At 41.6% G+C, this 25,858-nt stretch overlaps 3 protein-coding genes across 16 annotated transcripts in view; 2 read left to right on the top strand and 1 right to left on the bottom strand.

Annotated features, from left to right (window-relative positions):
- NADK2 (NAD kinase 2, mitochondrial) overlaps nt 1–8,511 on the top strand; it is a 33,396-nt gene extending 24,885 nt beyond the window's left edge. Inside the window, exons 8-12 of one of the 2 annotated variants that reach the window (XM_080574265.1) lie at nt 901–996; nt 2,548–2,603; nt 2,690–2,743; nt 3,207–3,330; nt 5,713–8,511. In XM_080574265.1, the coding sequence (XP_080430391.1) occupies nt 901–996; nt 2,548–2,603; nt 2,690–2,743; nt 3,207–3,330; nt 5,713–5,851 (469 nt within the window). In that variant the 3' untranslated portion in view covers nt 5,852–8,511. Of the gene's footprint in view, nt 1–852; nt 997–2,547; nt 2,604–2,689; nt 2,744–3,206; nt 3,331–5,712 lie in introns of both variants that reach the window. The other variant, XM_080574264.1, reaches the window with a different exon arrangement.
- Nucleotides 8,512–9,050: 539 nt separating this feature from the next.
- SKP2 (S-phase kinase associated protein 2) lies at nt 9,051–22,190 on the bottom strand. Of its 2 annotated transcripts, XM_080574266.1 has the most exons (11): nt 22,048–22,190; nt 21,571–21,830; nt 20,419–20,530; nt 19,996–20,139; nt 19,563–19,718; nt 18,599–18,733; nt 17,207–17,305; nt 15,525–15,652; nt 14,874–14,925; nt 14,096–14,203; nt 9,051–10,978 (listed from the first exon to the last, which is right to left on the bottom strand). In XM_080574266.1, exons 1-11 carry the CDS (start codon nt 22,053–22,055, stop codon nt 10,765–10,767), a joined length of 1,416 nt encoding a protein of 471 aa, XP_080430392.1. In that variant the 5' UTR covers nt 22,056–22,190; the 3' UTR covers nt 9,051–10,764. The 2 variants fall into 2 exon arrangements, with proteins under 2 accessions (XP_080430392.1, XP_080430393.1); XM_080574267.1 differs by lacking the exon at nt 19,563–19,718.
- Nucleotides 22,191–22,246: 56 nt separating this feature from the next.
- Nucleotides 22,247–25,858, top strand: part of LMBRD2 (LMBR1 domain containing 2) — a 50,597-nt gene continuing 46,985 nt past the window's right edge. For 3 of the 12 annotated variants that reach the window (XR_013943710.1, XR_013943711.1, XM_080574251.1), the window contains exons 1-2: nt 22,268–22,485; nt 22,753–22,823. The gene's annotated coding sequence lies outside the window, so the exon portion shown is untranslated. Of the gene's footprint in view, nt 22,486–22,752; nt 22,824–23,609; nt 23,686–25,858 lie in introns of all 12 variants that reach the window. The other 9 variants (XM_080574253.1, XM_080574252.1, XM_080574254.1 and 6 more) reach the window with 7 other exon arrangements.

The following is a 25,858-nucleotide window of genomic DNA, read 5'->3' as shown; positions in this document are numbered from 1 at the left end:
TCACCAAAAAAGAATTCACTAAGCTCCTTTTATTAAGAAGGGTGAAAGTCAGTCATGCTGAACACGGTGGACGCGGTGTGTTTCTAAGAGGGTATCCATTTATCTGAACACTATATCATGCTGTTTGTATTAGGCACTATAAACATCAACAATTGTAGTTCATAAGTATATGTCTGGATGTTCTGAAGCTTATGGGAGAGAGACTGTCTGGTTGCAACAAGCCTAAGATTAGGAATCCCCTGATATATGAATAATACCATGCACAATGATGGTTGTGCCCCAAGACTTACGACATTTGAGTTTTAGGAAGAATTTACCTTGGAAAGAAACTTAAGCCTGCTGACTGTTGTAAAACTAAAACTGTTCCTGAAGAATCACAGTGGATTTTTAATTATTGAAGTGATCAAGAATTCAGCTTGAAGCCATGCTATTACTTACTGATGCTGGAATTTCTTACGTCTTAGTGTTCCCTGATGTAATTTTGAGACCCAGTCACAGCATAAGCAGTTTATGCAGTAGTTCAACAATTAAGCAAGGAAGGTAATGTATTTTGTAGTTTCGTTTGTAAGTCCAGCAAACCCTGCTTGTATGCAAAGTTATTCCCAGATGAACCACAGAGTTCTTCACACAGAATTTAATATGAAAAGTAGCTGAAAAAAAAAAAAACTGCCTAAAACTTCATGCTGCAAATCACTTTTGTCCATTATAAAAACCACCGTAAAACAGTGTATCAAAAGTGGCTGCCAAATCAGAAACACTGTACAACGCCTGTGAAACTGTCATCCAGATTTGAAACTACCCCCCTCTAAATTTTCATGTGCCTGATAAGGCTGTGTGTTCTGTCTTATTCAGGGAGAACTTTAAGTCCTGCAAACCCAGTTTTAAATTCTCGCTTCATAGGGCCTCCTATTATGAAATATCAGTTGATGATGGTCCTTGGGAAAAACAGAAGAGTTCAGGGCTCAATGTGTGCACTGGAACAGGATCAAAAGCATGGTAAGTACATGCTGCTGCTTTGATACAAAGTATTGTTTTAGATAAGCTAGATGCACCTATTTTGCTGAAGCGTTTTGTCCAAATTGAGTCTCTCTTTTACCTTAACTGTAACTTTGGTGAAAGAGCTTGCACACCCCATGTAGAGATGAGTGTTTGGGAGTGGTGATGGAAAGATCTGCTCTGGCTGGTTGGCAGGGCATGTCCAGGGGTTCTCTGAACTAGTCTTGTTGGTTAAAATGTTTAGATGAAGCAGCTCAGGAAGCCATTATAAAAATCCAAGCTTTAATAAAAATTGGAAAACATACTTGGAAATAGTATTAAGTGTTCTCTGGCACATCTATTTTCCATTCTTCTTCCAAGCTTCTCTTTCAAACTTAAATGAAAAGGGAGTCTCTTTGCCAAAATATTGCCCTTAAATGCAGAAGGGTATATCTAAGCAGAGCTGTACTAGTGTAATCGAAGGGGTAGATTTTCTTAACTGCAGTTTAAACAAGCTTCAATACTACAGACAAGTCTAATCAATTTAGTTTTCTCAGATGTGTGGGAAGTAAGAGCCTCTTTCATTGGAAATCTGGCTATTCTTATCATTTAAAGTTGTACAACAGGCCCTGGATTTATGTGGCAGGCTAAGATGGACTAAAACTGAAGCTTTTAATGAAATTCAGAAGTGAATATTCATGCTGTAGCCATGGTTACTGGACTTTACTTTTCATTGTAATTCGGAATCTTGTATTCAGTCGGCATAACTTGGTCTTGGAGGCTGCCAAGGATGAAACTCGCAGATTGCTAGGAGAACTTTCCTAGTGTTCAGTACCTTGGAAATGTACAGCCTTGGTTCAGAGCTGTTCTTTGGCATTTCATTTGCTTATTATGTGTCCTGTACTGAGCAATCTCAGAACCAGGGACCAAATCCCAGGATTGCCTATTTTTATTGCTGCAATTGGTGTCTGCTCCTGGACTTCTCCAAATGCCGAGCCTGTTGGGTGATCTTTAGTCTGTGGTTTAGGGGCCCTCCTGGGGTTTCAGTCCTCCTCACCCTGAGAGGCATTTAAATGTCCAAATACTTCTTCAGCTGCCAAAACTTGCACAAAAGGTTGTTAGCTAGCTAGGGGAGAGAATAACTTCAGACTGCATCTTGGTTTCTCCTATGCCAGCAGGAGGTTTGCAGGTAGGCAGTAAGTGTAAGGGGAATAGCCCTGGACAAACATCCTTGGCACTTCTATAGTCTGTTATGCATATAGTGGATGTCTGTTGCAGTCTGAGGTGTTCTACTGCCATGACAGAAGTGCAGACTGAGGATTGTAAGCTCCACTGAGAACTGTGCAACTGAGATATTCACAGTACTACTGCACAAGGGCTGCAATTAGTACCTAAATCCCTTCTGAACCTGGGCCCAGGAGGGAGACTGCTGTCTACTCACACTTAACAGCATTCTTTTTTTTTTCTTTGCCTGGAACCTAGTTCTTTATCTGTATGCAAGGTAGGTGTTTTTTTTTGTTCCACCCCTCAATTGTATTGCTTAGCAAACAAGACTTCTACTTTTCTGTCTAGGTCCTATAATATTAACAAGGTAGCAAATCAAGCTGTTGAAGAGATCCTTAATATCGGTGAGTGAACACGTGTCATTACTGGCTAAGTTTACAGAAAGATACTCCTATCTAATGAGGGTTCTTTCTTTCTCTTGGCTCAACAGCTAAAAAGCACGGAAGCTTGAATATGCCATTGAACACAGAACTAATACAGAAAGGTTAGTGAAAAACGCTAGACTTTAAGGTATCGTAACTCTGACTAGTTCATTTTTGATTGTACTCTACTACTCAATACTGCTTCCGCTATTTTAGTGCTCTTGCAATATTAGTCTTTCTTACAAACATTATTTAGGAATATTTGGTGAAACGCTTTACACCTTTGATATTAAAGCACTAATTTAGACTTTCATGTGTAGATCTTCAAAAGAATTTCAATTCTCCTAAGATTTGAAACAGTTAACGTTTAGTCACCTGAAGGGCGTTGGTGAATGTTAGTCATAAAATAGAACTGAAAGGAATCGTCGGTAAAATTATATCATCTCAAAGGTGAAGGCTATTAAACATTTGGCAAGACTCAATACTATCTTTAGGTGGGAAAGCTGCTCTTTCCTGGAGGAATGTGTGTTTCTGAAAATAACGAACTTTCTCTAAAAAAAAATAATGTCTGATTTCTGTTTACAGTAACAAATGATTACAATGACTCCCTGCTGTATAGTCCAGAAGAACCAAAGATGTTTTTCAGTATTCGAGAACCTATTGTAAACCGAGTTTTCTCAAGCAGTCGGCAGCGTGGCTTCTCTTCAAAGTAAGCGTTGGCTGTAGCAGTCACTGAAGAGTTTTTTCATTGTATAATTTGTTGAAGTAAACCAGGAGTTTCACTTGAAGTGTTTCAACTACCAGTTTGTGTTTGAGGGGATTGAGTATTCTTGTAAGAACAGGAAGAAAATGTTTCCAAGCTGGTTGTGCTTTTGCAACATTTGATCCATGCACAAACTTAGAGAGTAAAAGAATCCCACTGTGCCCTGCTTTGGGTGTATGCCATTACCCCCTCTATGTGACAGGCACTGACAAACTGGAGTGAATTCAGGAAGAGGCCCCTGAGACTTCTTGGGGGCTGAAACACATGCTATATGAGGGAAAGAGTCAAAAGGTATTCTTGTTTAGCCTAAACAATTTTTGTTTAGCAGGGGGGATCTAGCTGCTGTCTTCAGATTATGGAAGAGACAGACTCTCTTCAGAGCAAAAGAGGAGATGGCAACAGCCATGATCAGTAGGATGTAACAGTCTGATAAAATATCAGGGAATACTTTTCAGTGAGAATCAGAGGTCAGACAGTAGAATAGGTCGCTGTCGTTGGAGATAGTCAAAACCTGACTGGGCAAGGCCCTACACAATCTAATCTGTCTTTGAAGTAAGGCCTGCTTTGAGTTGAAGGACTAGATAGATGCTCTTCCAAACTAAACTATTCTCTAATTCAGTCATTTTAATTTAGGACTCTTTTTGTGGAGCTCACCACAATTAAGTAAATACAAACACATGCAACTGTTAATTGTATGTTCAGAGTAACTATGCTGAGAACAATACAGTGTCTCAGTATTAACAAAATGCTAATTCAACCTTTTATGTCAAAATAAATGTTTAAAGGAGCCTTGACTTGAAGACCCTTCCTTTTGAGCCACATCAGTGTTGCAACACTTTATGACCCAGTAATAAAAGAAATCTGTCTACTGGGACTAATTATTACTAAATTTGAGGCCCACTCTGTGCAAGCCATGTCTTTAAGTGTTTACTGCTTCTTAGTCATTTTGATCTGGGAGGTCTCCAGGTTGAGTAAATCTTAAGAGACTGTAAGAGGAGAGGTTAGAATAGGAACAAAGAACTGGATTATCATCTGGGGATGCTACAGTTTTAAGTCCCGTCTTCATTTAAAATAGAGTCGTCAGCATGGGATATACTATAAAAACTGTATTGGAGCAACAAATGTCTGCGTACCTAAGGGGGGTATTTGCCCATTTTTTCTTCTTGAAGTAGTTTTTGCTGTCGGTCACAGCTGGTCTTTAGCTCTTGGTGCTAGAGATCTTGTCTTTGCTGTTTTTTCTCCCTTTAGTTGCACAAAGTGAAATGGAGGAGTGAAATGTGCCTCCAGGTTCTTCTGCATTGTTCAGATTTGGCTGTGTTGTACTGATGCACAGACCTGTTCAGCTCTGATGCTGTGGCCATGCTTCCAAGTTTTTCATCTTTGTGAAAGATGTCTTCATGAAAATTTAAGTCACTACAGATCAGAAGATTGTCTAGACCAAGGCCTAAGTCATGAACAGTCAAGCACATTCATGTGAGATCGCAGTCTGCAGCTTTTCTGAAATCTCTACGAGTTCCCATCTAGCAATGTAAAAAAAATTGTTTGGAGAACTTCGTATTTAATATTGTTCTCACTTGCTACATATTTGAAAGGATAAGTTCTGACAGTTGAGTTAATTTCACTTTTAATGATGAGTGAAGAGGAAGATGGCTAGTAGCTTTATTCTGTCTTGACCAGCTGTAGAATAGCTGCCTTAAAATTTATATGCAGGATTTTTCCATGAGGCTAAATACATACTAGTTACACTCTAATATTGACAGGAAATTGCTGCCATACTTACTTATGATGTTGTGCAGCAAGCATTCTGACCTTCAGCTTTGTGTTTGAAATGACTTTCCCTTCTCTGTGCATGATCCATATAGCAAAATAGTATACAGTAATATCCAAATTACTTGAATTTCAACTTACTAGTTGAAACTGCATGTTCCTCTTAACATGAAACCCATGCATTAGAATCATGCTAAATTAATGTAAAACTGTTTTCAAGCAAATCATTAAGCAGTATCATCAGGAGCTTTGTTTAAAAATGTAGCTAAATTCCAGTTTTCATTATTATGCGTATAAGCTGTCCTCAGACTCCTGTAGTAACAGTCTGCATTTGAACAGGTCCTTTGGTCCTCTCTGGACTCTGCTCTGTCTATACAAAGCACTGACAGGTTCAGGGATCCTAGTACTAAATTCTAAATGCTAAATTCTTACATATGCTCCTGCGTGATTAAGCGTTTACTGATCCTTGCAAAGAAGCATTCAAGAACTAGTCTCTTTGTTCAGCTAAGTTATTGTGTGACATACCTCGCTTACAGGCTATTTTATGATTATTTTTGGCAGAGTCTGCGTCCGTTCCCGTTGTTGGGATGCGTGTATGGTTGTAGACGGAGGAACATCGTTTGAGTTCAATGATGGGGCGATAGCTTCCATATTGATCGACACGGAGGACGCACTGTGTACTGTTCTGCTAGAAGAATGAAGGTCCCTAGTGTCTTCTGCTGAAGCAACTCTGGATCCAGAGAGAACTCCTGGAGATAGACAGCACATCACAGTGCTGCATTAAGTTGGAAGTTGGCTTTTTTTGGATGCAAGAGCATTTGGAGGAAGCTTGGGATGCTTTTCATTCCTTGGGTTGGGGAAATCTTAGAAGCCTGACATTTAAGCTCTTTTTGCATCTGGTATAAAAGAAATGTATCTGAGGTCTTACCTCTAACTTCAGTGAAAATTGACATTTTTTAACCTGTAAGGCAAACATGAAAAACATCTTTTTAAAACATAGGTAGGATGGGTTCAAATATTGTTGGTAGCATTAAATATTCAGATGTACAGTTTTTTAATTAAGTGTGGGAGATTAAAAAACTAAACACCTTCACACATCTACTTTTGTAGGAAAGCTGACTGTCAAAATCCAGTGATTTGATGCAAGGATATATAGATTTTGGTAATTCCAGATGTTGGCATTAGAAATGGAAATGCAAACCTTTTGTATGCTTTTCAAAAATTTTACAACTTTGTAGTTTCATACAATTCATGACAAATTTTTTGGCTCTTCCAGTATTTTTTTCTACTTTGTAGATTTACGTCAAAAGTAAGTGTCTGGTTTAATTTCTAGAAGCTCTTTTCACAAATTCAGTGAGGTAGCTCTTACCTTTGCTGTTACTTTTGGGTAGAGAGGGACTTGAAACCGAAGGCTTTTCTTCAGTCCTTTAATATGAAACCACAGAAAATGTGTTGAAGTTAAGACATACTCCTTTCCTGAATGGACGAGCTGGATTGCAGGTGTTCAGTCACAGCAGTGTTGTGTAGGTAGCTATCAATAAGAAAGATGTGGGCCTGAAGTTAAATGGTTTGGAATTTTAGGTTCTGAGTTCCTTTATAGATACAGAAAAATGAGATGTGCTGGGTTCTAGTAGCTGGAGCACAAATTAATACCTACATATTTCCTTATTAACTTCCCCAGAAAATTTAATTTTCCAACCCTATGCTAAATTTTACTGATACTTAATTGGCAATTTTATATGCCTCTGATTATGTATGTGATATAAGCAACTGATTGTAGAAGAGGAAGGGACTTTTTTAGATACTGTTTTAGAGAAACTGTGAACTTTGCCTTTGGAAGTCTGTGCTGATTAACGCGTAGATGAGGGCAGAATTTGACAAAATGAAGATTCCTACAGTGGGAACTCTTCTGGTACATGACTTGAAACAAATGTTTTCCTTCCTGTCTACTAGGAAAAAACTATTTCCAAAAGTGAGTTTTCTTCAAACTACTTTTGAATGAAGAGAATTCTGGAACAAATGTTCTCAGGTTCAATGGGAACGTGGCCAATCAGTGTATTTATTGCCACTTAAAACAAGTAAACTTAGCTCTATGAATGTAGAAAGTGGATAAAGGATTTTTCCCTTACACTACTTCAGTTTTTGTATTAACTCAGAAGCAGAATTTAGAAGAAATGGATTTGACCATGCCATTCAGTTCTAGGAGAAATCTGATTCTGCTGAAACTTTTTAAAAATAAGCTATCACTGTTTTGTGCACATTTCACCCTTCAAATGTGCTGTAGATTGAGTTATTTACAATATCTACGTGAGTTATCAGGATTGCAGACCAGAAGGGGAAAAGCAAAGTAGCCAAATATTCTTTGAAAACTTGTCAAGTTCAGGAACTACAAGAGTAAAACTCATAATGTCTAAAATAGTCTGCAAAATTTGTCCAAATGTGAAGATGCAAAATACTCTTTATAATGTTGGCTGACCAGAGACTAAGGTGTTGTAGTTATTCCTGATCCCTCTATAGCCAGTTGAGGATGGCATACGTGTGTCTTGTCTAGTATGCTAGTCAATTTGCTGTTAAGACAAAAAATAATGCCAGTAACATTAATTTATGACTTCCTTGGACTTTACCAGTAACTGTTAGGTCACAGATTTATTTGGTGTTAACTATTTAGGTATTCAGAGTGTCCCTGAATACCTGCACAGACAAATTTATGGCAGAGATACTGCCCCTACTTATTCAGACATTTGTTCCGTAATGTTTTAAAGGAGACTGATTAGCCTGAGTTGGTTACGTTGCTCATAAAAATAACTGCCATTCCTTATTCTGAATGCTGATACTAAAAAGGCAATGTTTTCAAGTCCTGCAGACCCAAAGTACGACCTGGTTCAGAGCTTAAATTTCACAGTTAAGTTCCTAATTGTTACTTAGCAAAATGGAAACCTGACCTACTCAACTCATGAGTGGCCTCTACTGGTTTTGTCCGTAATTGTGTTATCTGTTGAAGCATTTACTGGTGAATGCTTGATTTAAATAACTGGGAAGGGTCAGAGATCTATAATAGATAATCAGTAAGCAGCTACCTTTTTTAATTAAAGAACTGTAAAATCCTTTATTACGAAGGAATGCAGTACAGACAACTTACCTGGTAGACAGTGTTCTGTGACAGGACTGAGTATTGGTGTAACACTGACTTAATCTGCCTGGACTGGCACTGAATTCTGCACCTCGTCTACCCACTGAATCAAATCCACGGTGATTTCATTTAGTGCCAGTCCACAATTCTGTGTTCTGCTAAACTAAACCTGTCATTCTTTGCCTTTTTTTTGTTTATACATTATGTAATAAAATTAAAAATTTAATAGATGCTTGAAGCTGTCCCAATTTTTTAAAATGTTTAATGTGCTCAGCTTTCTTTCATTTACTAAGCAGGGTTGTTTCTTTTTTATAGTGGTTTCTATGTCCTCATGCTCTATTTCAATAGATAAAATAGAGAGGATTATCTATATAGGAATTCTTGGTATTGATTTCTTGGGGTTAACAAATAACTTTTTCTGTTAGGTAAAGGTCAGTGCTGCGCCTTACCCAGAGGACATGAATTGTGTCTGCTGCAGCTGCCGTCATAACCAATAAACCTGCAGTAGAGACACTTGTCCTCTTCCACCACTGAACCTAGTACTTCAGAAAACAAGTTCTGGACTATTCCTCCTAGTTAAAGCCATACTGCTGTCCCTGTTCTGTTCAGGGTTTTTAAAGCACTGTACTCTACTAAATACTATGCGTATAGGTGGTGATACTCTGTCCTTTAAACTACATTTCTTTGTCCAATGAATATCCAATGTTCTGCTTTTTTTAACCACACCACATGATTTGGTGGCAAATCATTAGTCATTTTGTACAGTATCACAATTCTTTAGCTCTTTATTAAATGCAAGACAAGTTATATGGGATTACATTGTATACAGGGAGAAGAATTACAATAGATTTAATTTTTCTCTTGAAGTCGTTTGAGACACAAATCTTAAACTGCAAACCAAAAAAGTAGAATTTTCCACACAATCTGCTCTGTACTACCGCATAGTCACTCCTGAACTTCCAATCTTTGGATTCAGATAGGAAGATACTACACCTATGCAACAGCCCCACAGTAGCGTTACTTCAACACTAACTTTTTACTAACTTCAGACATCCATGAATAACTTTACCACTTGCTTATTGTGTTCATGGGAACAGCAATGGCATATTCATGCCCTACTTTTGCTCATAGGGTGCAAAGTTTTGCTCTAGGACTTCAAATAATGCTTAGCCTTATGCCTAGAACATTCCAGGCTCATGCAGGAGGACACTGATGATAGAGATCAATGTTTTATTTAAAGTAATTGCTTGTCCCTATTAACTTTTTTTTCCACCAGTTATTCAGCTTTTCCTTTCACAAAAAATAAACAAGACCGGCAGTTAGTGTTGAAGATGCAGCAAGTTAAATGATACTAAAAACAAGCTAATATAAAAGAGAAACAGATGTCTCTTAATAGCACCCAATGGAGTTCTTCCTTACATAATTACTACAGTGCAGTCCCAGGTTTTGTTGCTGGTCTGAGCTCTAGAATGATTTGAGTCCTTCTTCCTGCAAGATTTCTGCCAATGTACTAATTGCAGCCAAATAACATTATTCTTTGAAAGAACAGAACTTTTAAGAAGTTTTGATATTACATTCCTAATTCAAGTTCATAGAGGCAAGGAAAAGCTACACAAAGGTTCTCTAACACAATCAGGAAAATCTGGCAATACAACATGGACCAACTGTTGTTAGCCACTTTCACAGATGATTATTCTGGAAGGGCTTTTCAGCCCATGTTTTCCTATTTTCCATATTTTCCTAGAATGCTAAATACAGCAGTTACCTTTATGGTGTGTTAAAAACTTCACAATAGCTCCTTTATACCACTTCTTACTTGCACAGTACTGACTTGTCTCTTCGGTGCTTTCCCGTAGACTTCCCTTCCAATGCTCCCTTACTGTTTCCATGATCAGTGAATCCAGACTCACTCTTCTGTCCCCCTCACAGACAGTGGTTAGCTTCTTATCTTATTGTACACCTTGTTCAATTAAGAATTTGAATAGGTAATTAATAAAATCATTATTAATTTTGAGTTCTGCAAACAAGACCAAGAGAACTCCTTAATATGCCTTACTAAGGCATTCTGTACCTTTGGCAAGTCTTTTCAGGAGTTGTAGAGCTGGAAGAATTAATCAAAAGCACCTTTAGAACACCTTAGAGTAACAAAAGCTGCATCAAAATCTGCAGCTCAGAGGTTGAATCTGCAGCTCACAGAGGGGTTCACAGAGGCTGAAACTGTTTCATTACAGTGATTGTTTCACAATTATTTTTTAAAAAATAAGGCTTTTAAATTTCTACAATTGCTTACAGATCATTAGATTTCTAAAGGCTTTAAGAGGAAAAAAAAAACAAGTGTAAAAATATTTATAAAACTACATTAAGGCATAAGACCAAGTTAAAACATTTTATAAAAACAGTACTATAATTAGAGGTGCTCCAGCACTCTGCTTCTCATGGAGCTTCACTACACATGGTGTGTCCATTGCATCCATCATACATGATCATAAGCCACTATGGGTTCTCAGCGTCAATCTGCATTTGATGCCCCAAATCTCATGGTTCTTTTTAGCACCAACAGTTGGCCTTGCAATAGTTGTAAAATGTGAACAATTGATCTTCATGTCAGGAAGCGTTTCTTTGAGGAGCTGTAGGGAGCTATCAGTCACTATTCCAAATACCTGAAGAGTCTTTAGTGACGGAATTTCACCAAGTTCTCTAGAAAGAGAGCAGTAAGAAATTGATTATTAACCTAAAAGCATATTTTGCAGTCTGTACCCAAACTACATGAATGTACTTCTATTAATTTTTTAGAAATAAGGTCATTACTTGAGATAAATGTACTTTCTTATTTAAAAAAAAAAATCACGTATTCAGTTGAAACATTTTCTGTACTAATAACTCATGAAACAAGTTGGATAAATTGTGGTAAGGCACTGGCACAGGCTGCCCAGAGAAGCTGTGGGTACTCCATCCCTGGAAGTGCTCGAGGCCAGGTCGGGTGGAGCACTGAGCAAACTGGTGTAGTGGAATGTGCTCCTTCTCACGACACGGGGGTTGGAACTGGGTGATCTTTAAATTCCCTTCCAGCCCAAACCATTCTGTGATTCTATGAAATTGCTTCTTGCTGTTCTCTATCTCATGAAAATAGACTGGTTCACCTCCCTTCATTCTCCTGGAATTAAATATTTAGAACAAGTAGAAGGAATTGCCCCATATAAAGTTTCAGGATGTTGCTCGGAGGACACAAGGCTCTAGGTACTAGCAGTCTCTGACTTGTGATGTTTAGAGAAGTAGCCAGTCCTGGTTTATTTTACTTCACGCTAAACTTCGTGATAAACACCCAGTTAACTCCAAACTTGTGTGGCATTTGCTGCTCCATCTGGATGCATACAAGACTATGGGGCCTGATGGGATTCATCCCAGGGTGTTCAAAGACCTGGCTGATGTCATCACAGGACCTCTCTCAATTATTTTTCAACTGTTTTGGGAATCTGGAGAGGTCCCAGTTGGCTGAAAGCTGGCAAATGGGGTCCCAATTTTCAAGAAGGGCAAGAAAGAAGATCCTGGCAATTACGGGCTTGTCAGTCTAACTTCAGTGCCTGGTAAAGTTATAGAGAAGCTTATCCTGGGAGTTACTGAAAAACACCTGAAGGACAACACAGTCATTGGTAACAGCCAACACAGGTTCACAAGGCAAAGGTCGTGTCTAACAAACTTAATGTCCTTCTATGACAAGATCACCCAGCTAGCTGACCAAAGCAAGCCAGTTGATGTAATCTTTCTGGTTTCAGTAAAGATTTCAATACTCTCACAGTATCCTTCTGGACAAAGTGACCAGAACAGTTAGATAAAAGCATAAGATTGGTGAACAATTGGCTGATGGGTTGGGCCTAAAGGGTTCTTGAAAATGGGGTTACATCAGGCTGGTGACCTGTCACAAGTGAGGTTCCCAAGTGCTCCATTTTATGACCAGTCCTCTTCAATGTTTTCATAAATGATTTGAAGGTTTTTTGAGCAAGTTCGCAGATGATACTGAATTGGGTGGAATTGTTGACTCTGTCAAGGGTGGGGAGGCCTTGCAGAGTGATCTGGAGAAATCAGAGAGCTGGGCAATCACCAACAGTATGAAGTTTAACAAAAGCAAGTGCCAGATTCTGTACCTAGGAAGGGGAAACCCTGGTTATAGGTACATTCTGGGGGACGACATGCTGGAGATCAGCCCTGCAGAAAGGGACCTGAGGGTTCTGATCAACAGCAAATTGAACATGAGCCAGCAGTGTGATCTGGCAGCCAGGAGGGCCAACTGCACCCTGGCATGGCACTGCTAGCTGGCCGAGGGAAGGGATTGTCCTGCTCTGCGCTGGTGCGGCCTCACCTCCAGTACTGTGTGCGGCCTTGGGTGTCACAGTATAAGAATGACAAAACTGTTAAAGAGTGTCCAAAGGAGGGCTACAAAGATGGTGAAGGGTCCAGAGGAGAAGACATATGGGAAAAGCTGAGGTCCCTGGGTTTGTCCATCTCAGAGCAGAGCAGGCTGAGGGGAGGCCTCATAGCGGTCTGCAGCTCCCTCACGAGGGGAGCGGAGGGGCAGGCGCTGAGCTCTGCTCTCTGGGGACAGCGACAGGACCCGAGGGAACGGCATGGAGCTGGGACAGGGGAGGGTCAGGCTGGGAGTTAGGGAAAGGTTCTGCACCCAGAGGGTGGTCAGGCACTGGGACAGGCTCCCCAGGGACATGGTCACGACACCAACCTGCCAGAGCTCAAGAAGCCTTTGGACAACGCTCTGAGAAATATGGTCTGATTTTTGGGTTGTCTTTTGGGGACTCTGGAGTTGTACTCTGTGATCCTTGTGGGTCCCTTCTAACTCGGATATTCTATGATTCTATGACAGCTACCACCAGGACAGAAAAGGTTCTTCAGATTCTGAGTCTTGTTCCTCTCACAACCTCTTTGTTCTGCTTGAGCACAGGGTATTCTTCACAGGACAGTGAGAGAAAGGAGTGAGGAGAAGCAGTGCAGACCATTTTAAAGCAGTAAAATGCTGTGTTCCTACACATCCATTATTATTAAGGACTGAGCCTGGTTCCAAAGTGCCCTGTTTGTCACAGAATCCCAAAGGAAAGAACTACAGGCTTGTGAACCAAGAAAAGCTGGGCAGTGAGAGGCTGTGGATTATTGCCCGGTCTACGAGTGAGAAAACTACATCCTACAAGACTCTTAGGTCAAGAGATAGCCTTGTCCTTGAGGGTGTATTCTTTGAGACCCAAAACAGGATAGAGACAGATAGATATAATAACAAAAGGCAGGAAAAAAAAAAAAAAAGAAAAAAGAAACAGGCACACAACTCCAAGCTGTGTTTCAGTGGCAACCAATAACTGGTAGGTGCACACAAAAGCAAAGGAATATGCAGATTCTGACACTGGTCAGCAAGTACTTTGCACTCTGTTAACTCTTCTGAAGGCAAGTTATCCATCGCTGCATAAAGCCTAATATTGACACTAACACTGATCATTGGCAGGACTGGCACCTCACAGCAGTAAGATCCAGCAGTATAAGGGGAGACAGGACGCATGTGCTGAGCAGCAAGTTCCGTTAGTACAGACTAACACCATGGAAAGATTATCTCAGCTACCTTTGGTTCCAGTCTGTATTCTCAAATGTACATGATCTAGTAGTCAGGTTCTTTTTTTTCAGTTCCTTATTCCTAATTTAATTGATCCTACCAGCAAGTTTTTCAAACAATACTTGCAATTCCTAGGCCAAAAAAGAAGCAAGTATAAATTAATTTATCCTCTCTGAAGGGCAAACCAAAGCCATTAAGGTGTTACTTACACTAAGGCAGCAGGCGATATTTGGTAGCATCGGCTAAGACACAGATGTTGTAGAAATAGGAGTTGATGAAAATACTGGAAGCACTCAGGCTTCAACATCACGCTGTCACTGTACATGGGAGCACATGAATTAGAAGTTGTCCTTTAATTATAAAGCAGCAGTAAATTTGAGATCTCTAAAATTCAGGCTGAGAAGTTTAATGAATATCAACTTGTTTTTCTACCACTGAGGTATTTTTTGCTTAACACAAAGTAGCCCATTTCTAATGTGTGTGTTGGATTCTGCCTTTCACTGAAGTGCAAGTGAAGCAGCAGCTGCTCTGCAGGTACACGTGCTGCAGCAGAAGTCACATCATGAAAAGCCAGTTACTTTACACATCGTTTCACAGATTGTGACTGACTAGGTCAAAATACAACTTTTATTAAATGGTTCTAAGGCCATGTCAGAGCTGAACGAAATCCTCACTAGGGTACTAAACTCATAAGCTCTGTGTGTCTAAATGCTTCCTTCTGTTCTACCTATTGACTGCTTCACTTGTTAACAAATCCTTTAAATATGTAACATTCACACTCCAGTCACAAAACCTTTAAGTTAGTTACCTGCTCCAGATTAAGTTACAACAGATAGTAGATCTTTTGTAGGTTTAGCCTAGAAAGCATTTTTGTATGCGCAGCCCTACTCAACTACGCATTTTTGCTATATAGTTACTGCGGAGCAATACCATTAGCAATCCCCTGAACCCTAAGGACTTAAGGACTAGCTGTACGGGACTTCTTACCTTAGATCTAAATGGACGAGAGAAGGACATCTTTCCACCAAGGTTTTAACATCTGAAAAGAGGTCACTCAGTCAGCTCATCTTGTCATCAACAAGACACACGTGCTTTATAAAGCATATACATTTCCATTTATGCAGCTATTAGCAAGCAAATAAGTAATGTTGATCATTGAGATTATTTGCCTTCCAAATCAATTGGTATCTGTAGGACATTGTGTCATGGTGAAACTTAAGTAATTACGTCTGTACTTTTCTGGATGATGCCTTCAGCACCCACAATAGCAGAAGCCTTAATTTAAGAAGACTCCAAAAATTAAGTTCCCTCCCACAATATCTGAAAGGCTGATTCATAGGGGAACACTGGATCCACTGTGTCCTGCTTGTAGGACTTCAGAATTTCACGCTACACCTTTCAACTGAGCTTCCATGTAACCATTTGTAAATTCAGAAGACAAATTATGTCACTCCTCATGGCTAAGCCAGTGACATGAGTAAGATTCTCTGACAATGAGAACATCAAGCTACACAGAGCAAAAATCAGTCTTTAGTGAATGATATTTCCAGTACATACGATAGAAGCCAATCAGAAGAAAATATAAAGCCTGCTGCTTTATCCCTTAGTGGGATAAAGGTTTATCATGCTGCTATTTACCTGATATTTGTAGATTCTGTCTGTATCCACTTAAATTTAGTTGGGTTACTTTTGAAGTAACGTGACTGACTGCTGCTTTGACATGGGTGGCTGTAAAGTCACACCAGGACAAGTTTAGTTCCTCCAACCTATACAAAAATGAATAAAGAGCTGTTTGGAAGAACAACTGAAATACAAGTTTTTGTCTTAGAAGTATCAGCTGAATTAGATAAATACCAGAACTCAAACTGTAATACACCTACAACCAAAGCTACTGTATTAATGAATACAAATTTCACCATGGCAATAATTAAGCACTGGAGCAGGTTGCCCAAAGAGGCTGTGAAATCTGTGTTTGGAGGTTTTCAAGACCCAACTAGAGAAATTCCTCATCAGCAGGGCCAGTGATGAATTTAGACTCTGCTCTGGGCAAAGAGCTGAAGTGACCTCCCAAGCCCACTTCTAGCCAGAATGACTCACTAATATTGTAGGAAGTGAGACACTCTTTTCATCTTGCTTTTGGTTGGTGACCTGAACCTATTCCCACTGAACAGATGTTCACACTGAGAGGAAAAAAGGCCTTTCGCTATCCATTATTAGCATGGATCAGGTGACCAATTACTTTTAATTAGTATAAAATACTTTATAATTTTATATTAGCATTGGCCAGGTAGTGATCTTAACTCAACTACACGCTTGATTACCTATAGCCTATCACCACTCAGGGACAAAGTATTTGTTTTGTGTTTAGCTGCTGTGGATGTAACCCAAGGATAAATGCACAGTGAACAGTGCAGCCAGAGCCTGTCAATTGTTATGTAATAAAAAAATGTTAAGAAATTAAAAGCCTTCCCTCCCCCAAAATATCACTGGAGAACACAGTGGCGAAGCCAACAAACACTGTACTGTCATAAAAGAAATGATCCTAGGTTGTCCCAGCATTCCTAGCCCAGATCAGGTTTGCCATCTGCTGTGCACTGTGCAGAGACTGCCTTTATCTAAGGACCTCATGATCCACGTAATCAGACCAAGCTACAGAAGCATTATCTACCCATGAGAGGCAGAGAATGATTAAGGTTTTGTCTGTCCACTATCTTGCTGCAATTTGATTAAAACCATGGTTTTGTAGAAGCAAAAATGAAGGAGATTGTCCAATCTCACAGGAAGTCAGCGAAGATCAGGGCATAAAACCCAGACCTACTGGAGCACAATTCAGCAACTTCCTGTCAGCAGATGGTTTATTCTCTGGAACTTCATAAACTGAAGGATTATTCTACGGATGAAAGGGCACAATGTTTTCTGACATTTATGCTGTACTCTGATTGCTTAGACTCCACTCTTCTAAAAACACACACCTTCACACTTTGTGAGGATGACATATTGCTTTCCGGCAGATAATCAAATTTAAAATGATAATCAAATGGATGTTAAGTGGGTTTTCAACAACCAAAAAGACTGTTTAAGGAAACACACATAACTACTGACGTACATCTTTGCTATTAAAGAAGAAAATAACTGGATGGAAGGAAATTATCTACCTACTCAGCTAATAATCAACTGTTAGGCATTTGAGAATACAAACAGACTTGTAAGAAAGATAGTAAGAGATGAGTACAGTTGGAATGTTGATGGGAAGATAAAAAAGGATAATTTTTCTCAGGACTAACAGTAAGCAGGAATACCAAAAGCTATGTTTGTCTTACATAGAACAGCTGCTCAACATCAACTCCAGGGCTTCTGCAGAAAACCCTGAGCACCCACAGAGATTTAGTCGTATCAAACTGGTATTCTTAGCAATGCTTCTGTAGAAGAAAAAAAAAAAAAGAAAAGTCTTGATAAAACTCAAACGTTGGAACATTGCTAGGATATGTGGTAACGTTTAAGAGCTAAGACTCCAGGCACAGAATTATTTGTTAAACACGCAACACCACATTTTTTGTAAACTGACCTACTTAAGAATCACTAGGGATCTCAACTCCATACCTGCTGCATCACAGCACAACTTGGAAAAGGATACTTCTGTATTTACATCGTGGTCCTGACACATCTATATGTTTATAAACAAAGTTTAAAAGGAAACAATTCTTTACCACCATTTCCTGTGGTATCTCACTAAACAAACACCATGGCTTATTTGAGATGATTGCACCTCTACAAAAGATAAAACAATCATCTCATTTCGGAATTACCTCTCCAAACAGTGTCCCCCAAATGCACTTGTTTGCAAGACTATGGCAGATGCGCAGTTGGTGATACCTGGAAAAAACCTTACACCTGTGTACCTGTACACAGGACAATAAAATTCTGTAATCAGTGCCTAGTTAGTACATGATTTTCAGATGCTTTTTATCTAGCATCACAAACCAAGCAATACTGGTTTATTTGCACTCTGGTGTTTCTCCCAGTGTGAGGAAGGTTATCAGAAAGCTCAAAAGCAGAAAGTGGGACACGCAGAGCCTTGGCCATCTGAGCTGGTTCCTGGCACCTCTGCAATCACCTGAAGTGACTGAACAGGAGGTTGACTGCACACCCGTAGTGTCTTTCCTGTTTAACTAAAAAACAGCTCATCTGCCTGACAGAGTCTGCAATTTTTCAGATCCTCATTCTGAGGGTCAACAAAGTAGTGAGAAATGGTGCAGAAGCACACAAAGCATCTGGTAGGAGACTTGCTGGGACCCCTCAAAATATGAAAGAATATGTATGCTAAACACAAAACTGTCTTGCGAGCACAAAAACTAGAAAATAAAAGTAGCTCTGCTGTGCAGCCTTGCTGCAGCAACAGCAAAAGGACAGACAAGTCCTACAGAGAAGAGCAGTTTCTCTAGGCTCCCCCTACCCTGCGGAACAACAACAACAACAAAACACCATAAACTCACTCACTCTTTTGGAGCAGTGTTTCCTCCCGACCTGATCTCTTGGACAGACAGGAAAGAGGCTGCTTATCTAACCCACCTGCTAACTCTGGTGCCTAAAATTGGCCATTTTAAAAGACTCCCACACAGGGCAACTCTTAACTACATTCTTCCCCTTGCCTGCACAGAACAGTGTCAACAAACAGAAGTTATTTACCAAATGTTCCCAAACGTATTACTCACTTGACGATGTCATCAGAAAGCACTAGTCCCTCCAAGCTGAGATTCACCAGTCTTTCGCACCGACAAAGAATACTCTGGAGATCTGCAACAGACACTGTGCAGTTTGACAAATCCATGTGTTGAACTCGGAGAGGTCTAAAAAGAGGAGAAAGGCAGATTACTAAAGCTGCACTAAAATCCAGCTCCACAAATTCCACATATCGTAAAAGTACATAATACTCTAAAAGCATGCAGAAAATAACTATACTTTTGTACTTTAGCTGCAGGCTGCTCATATACCGCTAAGATTACTGGCCCTACTGCTAAGCTACCAGCCAGAACTACTGAAATTTTATCACACTGCAAGATGTGTGAGGAGTGGCTGAGGTCCCTGTTTTTTTTCATCTCAGAGCCGAGCAGGCTGAGGGGAGGCCTCATGGCGGCCTGCAGCTCCCTCACGAGGGGAGCGGAGGGGCAGGCGCTGAGCTCTGCTCTCTGGGGACAGCGACAGGACCCGAGGGAACGGCATGGAGCTGGGACAGGGGAGGGTCAGGCTGGGTGTTGGGGAAAGGTTCTGCACCCAGAGGGTGGTCGGGCACTGGGACAGGCTCCCCAGGGCAGTGGTCACAGCACCCAGCTGCCAGAATTCAAGAAGCCTTTGGACAACGCTCTGAGAAATATGGTTTGATTTTTGGGTGGTCCTTCGGGGATCAGGAGTTGGACTTGATGCTCCAACTTGTGGGTCCCTTCCAACGTAGGATATTCTATAATTTTACCTTTGTGGTACTTATAGGATTCATTGCAACTGCTGCAAATCTGTCCTGCTTGGATTTAAAGTTTTTTTGGGCTCACATTCAAAAATATTAAAAAGACTGACAATTTTTAGTTCAACAAGAAATAGCTTGCAAGTGTATGCCTGTACTTGAAATATACCTTCAAAAATCACACTAGCTTGGTTTTAAATAACTGACTGATGAATGCAAACCTTATTTCAACCCCACCAGTGACAGGACCCACGGGAACGGTGTTAAGCTGAGGCAGGGGAAGTTTAGGCTGGACATCAGGAAGAGGTTCTTCACCGAGAGGATGGTTGCACACTGGAACAGGCTCCCCAGGGAAGCAGTCACTGCACCAAGCCTGTCTGAATTTAAGAAGTGATTGGACTGTGCACTTAGTCACATGGTCTAAACTTTTGGGTTGATCTGTGTGGTGCCAGGAGTTGGACTTGATGATCCTTATGGGTCCCTTCCAACTCTAGATACTATCTTATTCTATTCCTACCCACTGATCAACTCTTCCACTCTTCAGATATATGATAAATGCTTCTACTGGTGGAGATGTTAAAACTAAATATACACAGAGAAACTGTGAAGTTTGAGACACAGTTTCAGGATCCAGTACACAGAGAAAAGTCTTACTTCGTGGTTTTAAACAGCGGATTCCCAATACACGATCTTGGGCAGCGGAATACAGTAACACCTGCAGGTAGCAACTGTCCAATTACTCCTGGCAGCAGATTTCTAGAAGTCAGATCAAGGGTCTGCCAAAGAGATTCATCGAACCTAAGAAGCAAAGTTTTACTCATTAGTTAGCAAGGAAGGGTCAGAACTGTGAGCATAACCACACAAAGTCTTCAGTACCACAAAAGACTGAGAGGAGGGAAAGTCATTTAATAAAATCTAATACTACTAAACTATTTGAGTTGGTTTTGATTATATATACTTACAACACACATACAGAATAAATTGAATTACATATGAATAGGCAAGATTAAAACCAAATAATTTATCAATATGCGGAAGCAAAGTTCTTAGCGTTACATGATGAGAAGTAATACTTACGAGAGACGATGCCATCTCTTGCAAATCATGGAAACTTTCAGCAGGTCACTTAGGGGCAAATATGCAAAGATTGCCAATAGCAGTTCATCTGGAAGTGCATCCCAAGAAATACCTTTAGGGAAAGAGTGAACACATTCTAGTTAACATTCTAGTTAAAGCTGGCTCATTTCTGCCTGCTAATCAGATGCCTTCTTTGGCTTGGTTGTCAGAAGCACCACTGCCGTCCGTCTGTCTGCCTGTGGGCTGTATGTACATCACTACTCATAACCCTTTCACCTCTTCATTGAAGAAGGATACTTTAGGAAACGAGAATCTTGACTACTTCCTTTGTATTCTATGGCTTGTACGCTTCCTCAAATGCAGGAGAGGTAAGACAAGTCTAAAAGGTCACCTCAGGAATAAAGAGCTGAACTTCTCGTCTCCTTTTTTTCCCCCCTACTGAAACGCCCACCCACGTCACACACGTCAGGCTCCCAGAAGGGGGCCCAAGGTGGGGTATACATTTGCACGGTACACAGACAAAGCGGGTAGGTAGCACAAAGTGCTCTTTAAAACACCCACACTGACTGCCACCCCCCATGAATTGTATGAAAGGCCGTGGTGCAATTCTGACTCGTAACGAGTTGATGCAGAGCTCCAGAAGGCGCTGCTGTTCACCCAGGAAAGCTTTCTGGATGGTGGAGCTCAAGAACAGCTTCCTATGACCCAGCACTTACCCTCACTTAAAGGGGGGGCCATCTGAGGACATTCCCATCTTTCATGCAGCAGCCTTCTGTCTGCTGAGAGTTCTCTAGTTTGCAATAGGTAGTGGCGGCATGCTGAAAACCCGTTTTGATACCAGGGGCAGGAACACACCACCCAGAAGCCTCACACCCCATGCAGCACTGTCCCTGCAGCCCTGTGGCAGGGTCCTGAGCAGTGCTCACAGCTCAGCTCCAACAGGACGAGCGCAGCTGCTGCCCCTCTCCCTCCCTTCACGGGTGCAGACGTACAGACATGCATCCTTTGCTCTCGAGGGCTCAGCCTCTCGTTTCTAAGATGCTTATATGAAAATATCGAGTCCCTGGCTTCAGAATTACACGGGGGGCGGCAGCACCGGAGGCTCGCTTATATTTGGTGGGACAACAGAAGCCAGGAGCGGCGTGTGGGTACCTGGCTCTGCCTCTCGGAGCAGCCGAGGCCTGCGCACGATCACAAAGTCCTTCTCCTTCTCCTTCACCTTCTGCCTCTTATGCGGGGAGCAGGCGGCCACCAGCAGCTCCTGCGGGGTGTTCTCGCTGCCCAGCCTGTCCTTCTTCAGCACCGACACCCCCATGCCCGACAGGAACTCCGCGGTCCTGCCCGACTCCCAGTCCCAGGCGAAGCCGGATGAAACGTTGCTGCCGGAGCTGGGGATCTCCTGAAGATGTTTCCTGGGAGAAAACCGAAAAAAAAAAAAAAAAAGAGAGAGAGAAAAAAAAAAAAAAAAAACAATAAAAAGAAACGGAGTCGTACCGCCAGCCCGCCGCGGGAGCCCGCCTCACCCCTCACCCCTCAGCCCGGCCGTTGGGCGCCCGCCGCCTCCTTCACCCGCGCGACAGCCCCGCGCGCGCAGCCCGCGCCCGGCGAGCACGCGGCGCCCGCCCGCACCTGTGCATGGCGGCGGCGGCGGGAGCGGCGGGAGCGGCGGGAGCAGCAGCAACAGCGGCGGCGTCGGCGTGCAGCGGCGGGACAAGGTTGCTCCGCCGCGCGCGCCACGCCCGCCGCAAAGCCTCTCGGGAGTTGTAGTCCGGCGGCGCCTCTTTTGCGCCCGCCTACCCCCGGGCGGGGGCCGATGACGGCGACGACAGAACGAAGACGACGACAGCGACGAGGAGGGGCGGTGGCGGCGGCGGCGCCGCCGGGCGGTGGCGAGGGGGAAATGTCGGCCGGCTCGCTCGCTGCAGCGCGGAAGGGGCCCGGAGCGGCCTGAGGCCTGGGCGTCTGAGGCGTCCCCTGTGAGGAGGGCGGCGAAGGCGGCGCGGATGGAGGGCGGCTGCGGCCCGAGGGGGGGCGGCTGCTGAGCCCCGGGCGGCGGCGGCGGCGGCGGTGAGGGGAGAGGGGTGGGGAGAGGGAAGGGGAAGGGAGAGGGAAGAGAGGTGAAGGGGGAGGAAAGGGGAAGGGAAGGGAAGGGAGATGAGTTGAGGGGAGAGGGAAGGGGAAGGGAAAGGAGAGGGAGGGAAAGGAGAAGGAAAAAGGAAAAGAAGGGGAGAGGGAAGGGGAGAGGGAATGGGAGGGGAAGAGAACAGGCATTGGAATCAGCATCTCCATTTTTTTTTTTTTTGTTATTGTTTTTCTTTTCTCCCTTTTTTTCAGGGCCCCCGAGCACCTGTGTTATGAGCACGCATCTTAGTGTTTGCTAACCGTCTCAAGGCCGTGCCCTGCAGGTCAGTGAGTGCACAGTCCTGTCACGCTGCGTTTCTTTTAGTAAGGCGGTTCGTTATGCTATCGTTAACGCTTTCTGTGCAAACTACACGCTTTGAAATTTTTGGGGATGGAGGCCCAAATTCTGAGCACACCTACAGCTCGGCGCTGAGTCAGTAGCCTGCTTGTAAATGCCACCCTTTGTGTAGTCGGTGGTGGCGGGGAGAGGTGCCCGTAAAGCCAGGGATGGGAATGAAACGCGTGGCAAATCATGCACAGCTGTGAAGTCGGATGTCGTCAGTGGGGCGACTCAAATGGGCAGTCATGTAATCTTTAAAAAGAACGAGTGGTAACCGGTTCTGTTTTAACTAAAGGCACAGATCAGTTATTTACTGGTTGTTCAAGCAGGTAATCAAATGAAAGAGAGTGTTGTTTTTTTTAGTTTTAAAAAAAGAAGCGGGTTGTATTTAACCCTCTGTTCAGCAGCATCTCTTCCATTTGTCAAACCTTTTAATTTCACAGGAAACTGAAAGCAGAAGAATTTGCTGAAAGGGGTAGAATTCAATTATAACCTTTTTAAAGCTCTAAATTTCCAAATAGCGTGTTTGTCTTACGGCAGTGTTAGGGTTGTAATCATGTGACTGACCTCCTGAGTGACACCTGTTTTGTGTGAGAGCAGTCGTCTGGCAGCCTGGGGTAGCAATTTCTGTTCTTTTTTTGTATTCATATTGTAACTGTACAGCTTTCATATCTGCTTCAATTTTAAGTTCCTTCAAGCAGATTGTCTTCTTCAATATGTTTTTTTCCAGAGTATTCCCCTCAACTCTATGAAAGCATCAGCCTTTGTGGTACTTAATATTCTTTATTAGTGTGAGACAGTGCCAAGTAAGTGAATAAACTTCCCATGTGTTTGTGCTGCTGGTCCTTGCTTGCTGTTGACCACAAAAATCTTTATGTTCCCTAACAGAGCATTTTTCTTACACCACCTGGTTTCCCATCAAATTAGAGAATGCTGCCACTTTGAATGGACTCAGTGCAGTATTTATATTTTATAGTCATTAGCTGTTATGAAATGTTTTTCCACACAGTGTTTAAAAACAACAATTAAATGTTTAATCATTTTAAAATATTTTTTTACATTTCAGTATACTAATGGTATAGTATTACTCTGGTAATACTAATAAAACATCAGTCAGTACATAGTCTGACTAGAGTTTCTTAGAAGAACAAAGCTATGCAGATTATTTTCTTGATTCACCTCAGAGGTTATTTCTCCCAAATAGTGCAATCAAGTAACTGCTCTGGTCAGTTCTCTTTGGCAGCTCATGGTTTCTTTCCTTAGATAGCTTTCTCTTTGTGCTAAGATTTGGAAGCGCTTCCTTCATCTGTCTGTTGACTGCTTATAAATTCCCCATGCTGCAAAGGTTACTGTAGAACATGAAAGTTGGAGGAAAAAGGAAAAAAAAAAAAAAAAAAAACATGCTAAGCAAACTTGAGTGTGATGATGTCTGAAGGGATTATTTTTAAATGTGGCTTGACCTCTTGTTCTTCCCTTTTAATGATTTCTAAAATGTGAGGTTAGCCCATTTTATTCTTTAAAGATGGAAGCGTCAAAATCTTAGTGTTGGGCAATTCTGTCAGTCCAAAAAATTTAGGCATTTCTGTACAGTCTTACTTAGGGATTCTTGACAGCATAGTTTTGCAGTGTAGGGCAGGCTTCAGAAGCACATCACAGGTGATGTGGCAGATTTTATTTTTCTTTTGCAAAGGTAAATGTGCTGGAAGACATTCAGTGGGAGCTTGGAGATTATTGCCCCAGAGGTAACTGTGGAACTGGCCACTGATGTTTGCTGGAGATGGTAGCTTTGGGTTTATACTTGCCCCAGAGCTGTGAATTCAGCTCACGTTAGGAGATGCTGTTGCACAGACGCTTTTTTCAGTATGCTGTGGCTCTCGTTTAGTATTGTCCATTACTGTCTTTGGTATCTTTTCCATAGTTTGGTAACTTCCTTGATGACAATTTTTTTCTGATGTAATTTTGGTGTTAAAGTTTTAAAACACAGAATTAGGCAAGGAAATCTTTAGCTACTTGCTTCTTCTTCAAGGGTTTTAACTGAAATATCCAAGATTTCTAAAAATGTAATTTTTTGAATTTGATTTTATGATCTTTACCCTATAATATTTCAAGAAAAGCAACAAAAATAGGCTTTGGTAGTCTAACAAAATGCCTGAGGTACCTAAGACAAGTAAACTAGAAATATGATAGCTGTCTTTATTTCCAGCTTTGAAGGAATGGGGAGAATGGCAGATTGGCAGACTGATCATCTGCTTCCTTTTGAATTCCTGAAAAAAAAACACCTCCAGCTGGAACAAAAACTATTCCTAAGCATCTAGAATATAGCAGATCAGTAAAAGACAGCATCGGTTTGTCAAGGACAAATTGTTAAAAATAATCTTATTTCACTAATAGGCCTACTATATATGGGAGGATAAGTAGATGTTTGTATTTGAGCTTTAACAGGGCTTTTGGTTCTGTTTCTCAGGATGTTTTTGTAACCAAGCTGGGGAAGAACAGTTGGGAACAGCTACTGTTGTGGGGGGCGCAGAGGTAATTGAATGAGGAGGTCAGTTCTTCGTTAGCTGCTCTTCAGGATTTTCAGTTTCCATACTGAAATAATGTGATTATTACAAATGAAGTGGGCATGAAGCTAGGAGGAATTGCAGGCCTTATGGAGTGTGGTAGTGGAAATCAAATTGTCTTCAAGACTCAGAAGCCAGCGGGAGGGAGGGGATACAAATCATTAGAGTTGTGTGGTGGGCTGCACTTTAGGAAGAGCAGTCAGTTACACAAAAATACGATGCTGTGTTTCTTAGAAGGAAAGAATTTGGGGGCCATAAGGAGCAGAATGCATATAAGGAATGTCATGCAAGTCATACCTCTGTATGTTTCAGTAAGATGTGTGAAGCATTTTTTACCCTCAGTTCAGGCATTAGCTTGCATGCTGTGTGGTTTCTATCTCAGTGCAGAAGGAAATGGGGAAGCTGTGCAGACTGTCAA

Source organism: Anser brachyrhynchus (genome assembly GCF_964034855.1).
Source record: "Anser brachyrhynchus genome assembly, chromosome: Z".
Lineage (NCBI taxonomy): Eukaryota > Metazoa > Chordata > Aves > Anseriformes > Anatidae > Anser > Anser brachyrhynchus.
Note: the sequence above shows the minus strand (reverse complement) of the source record. Positions and strands in the feature narration are given on the sequence as shown.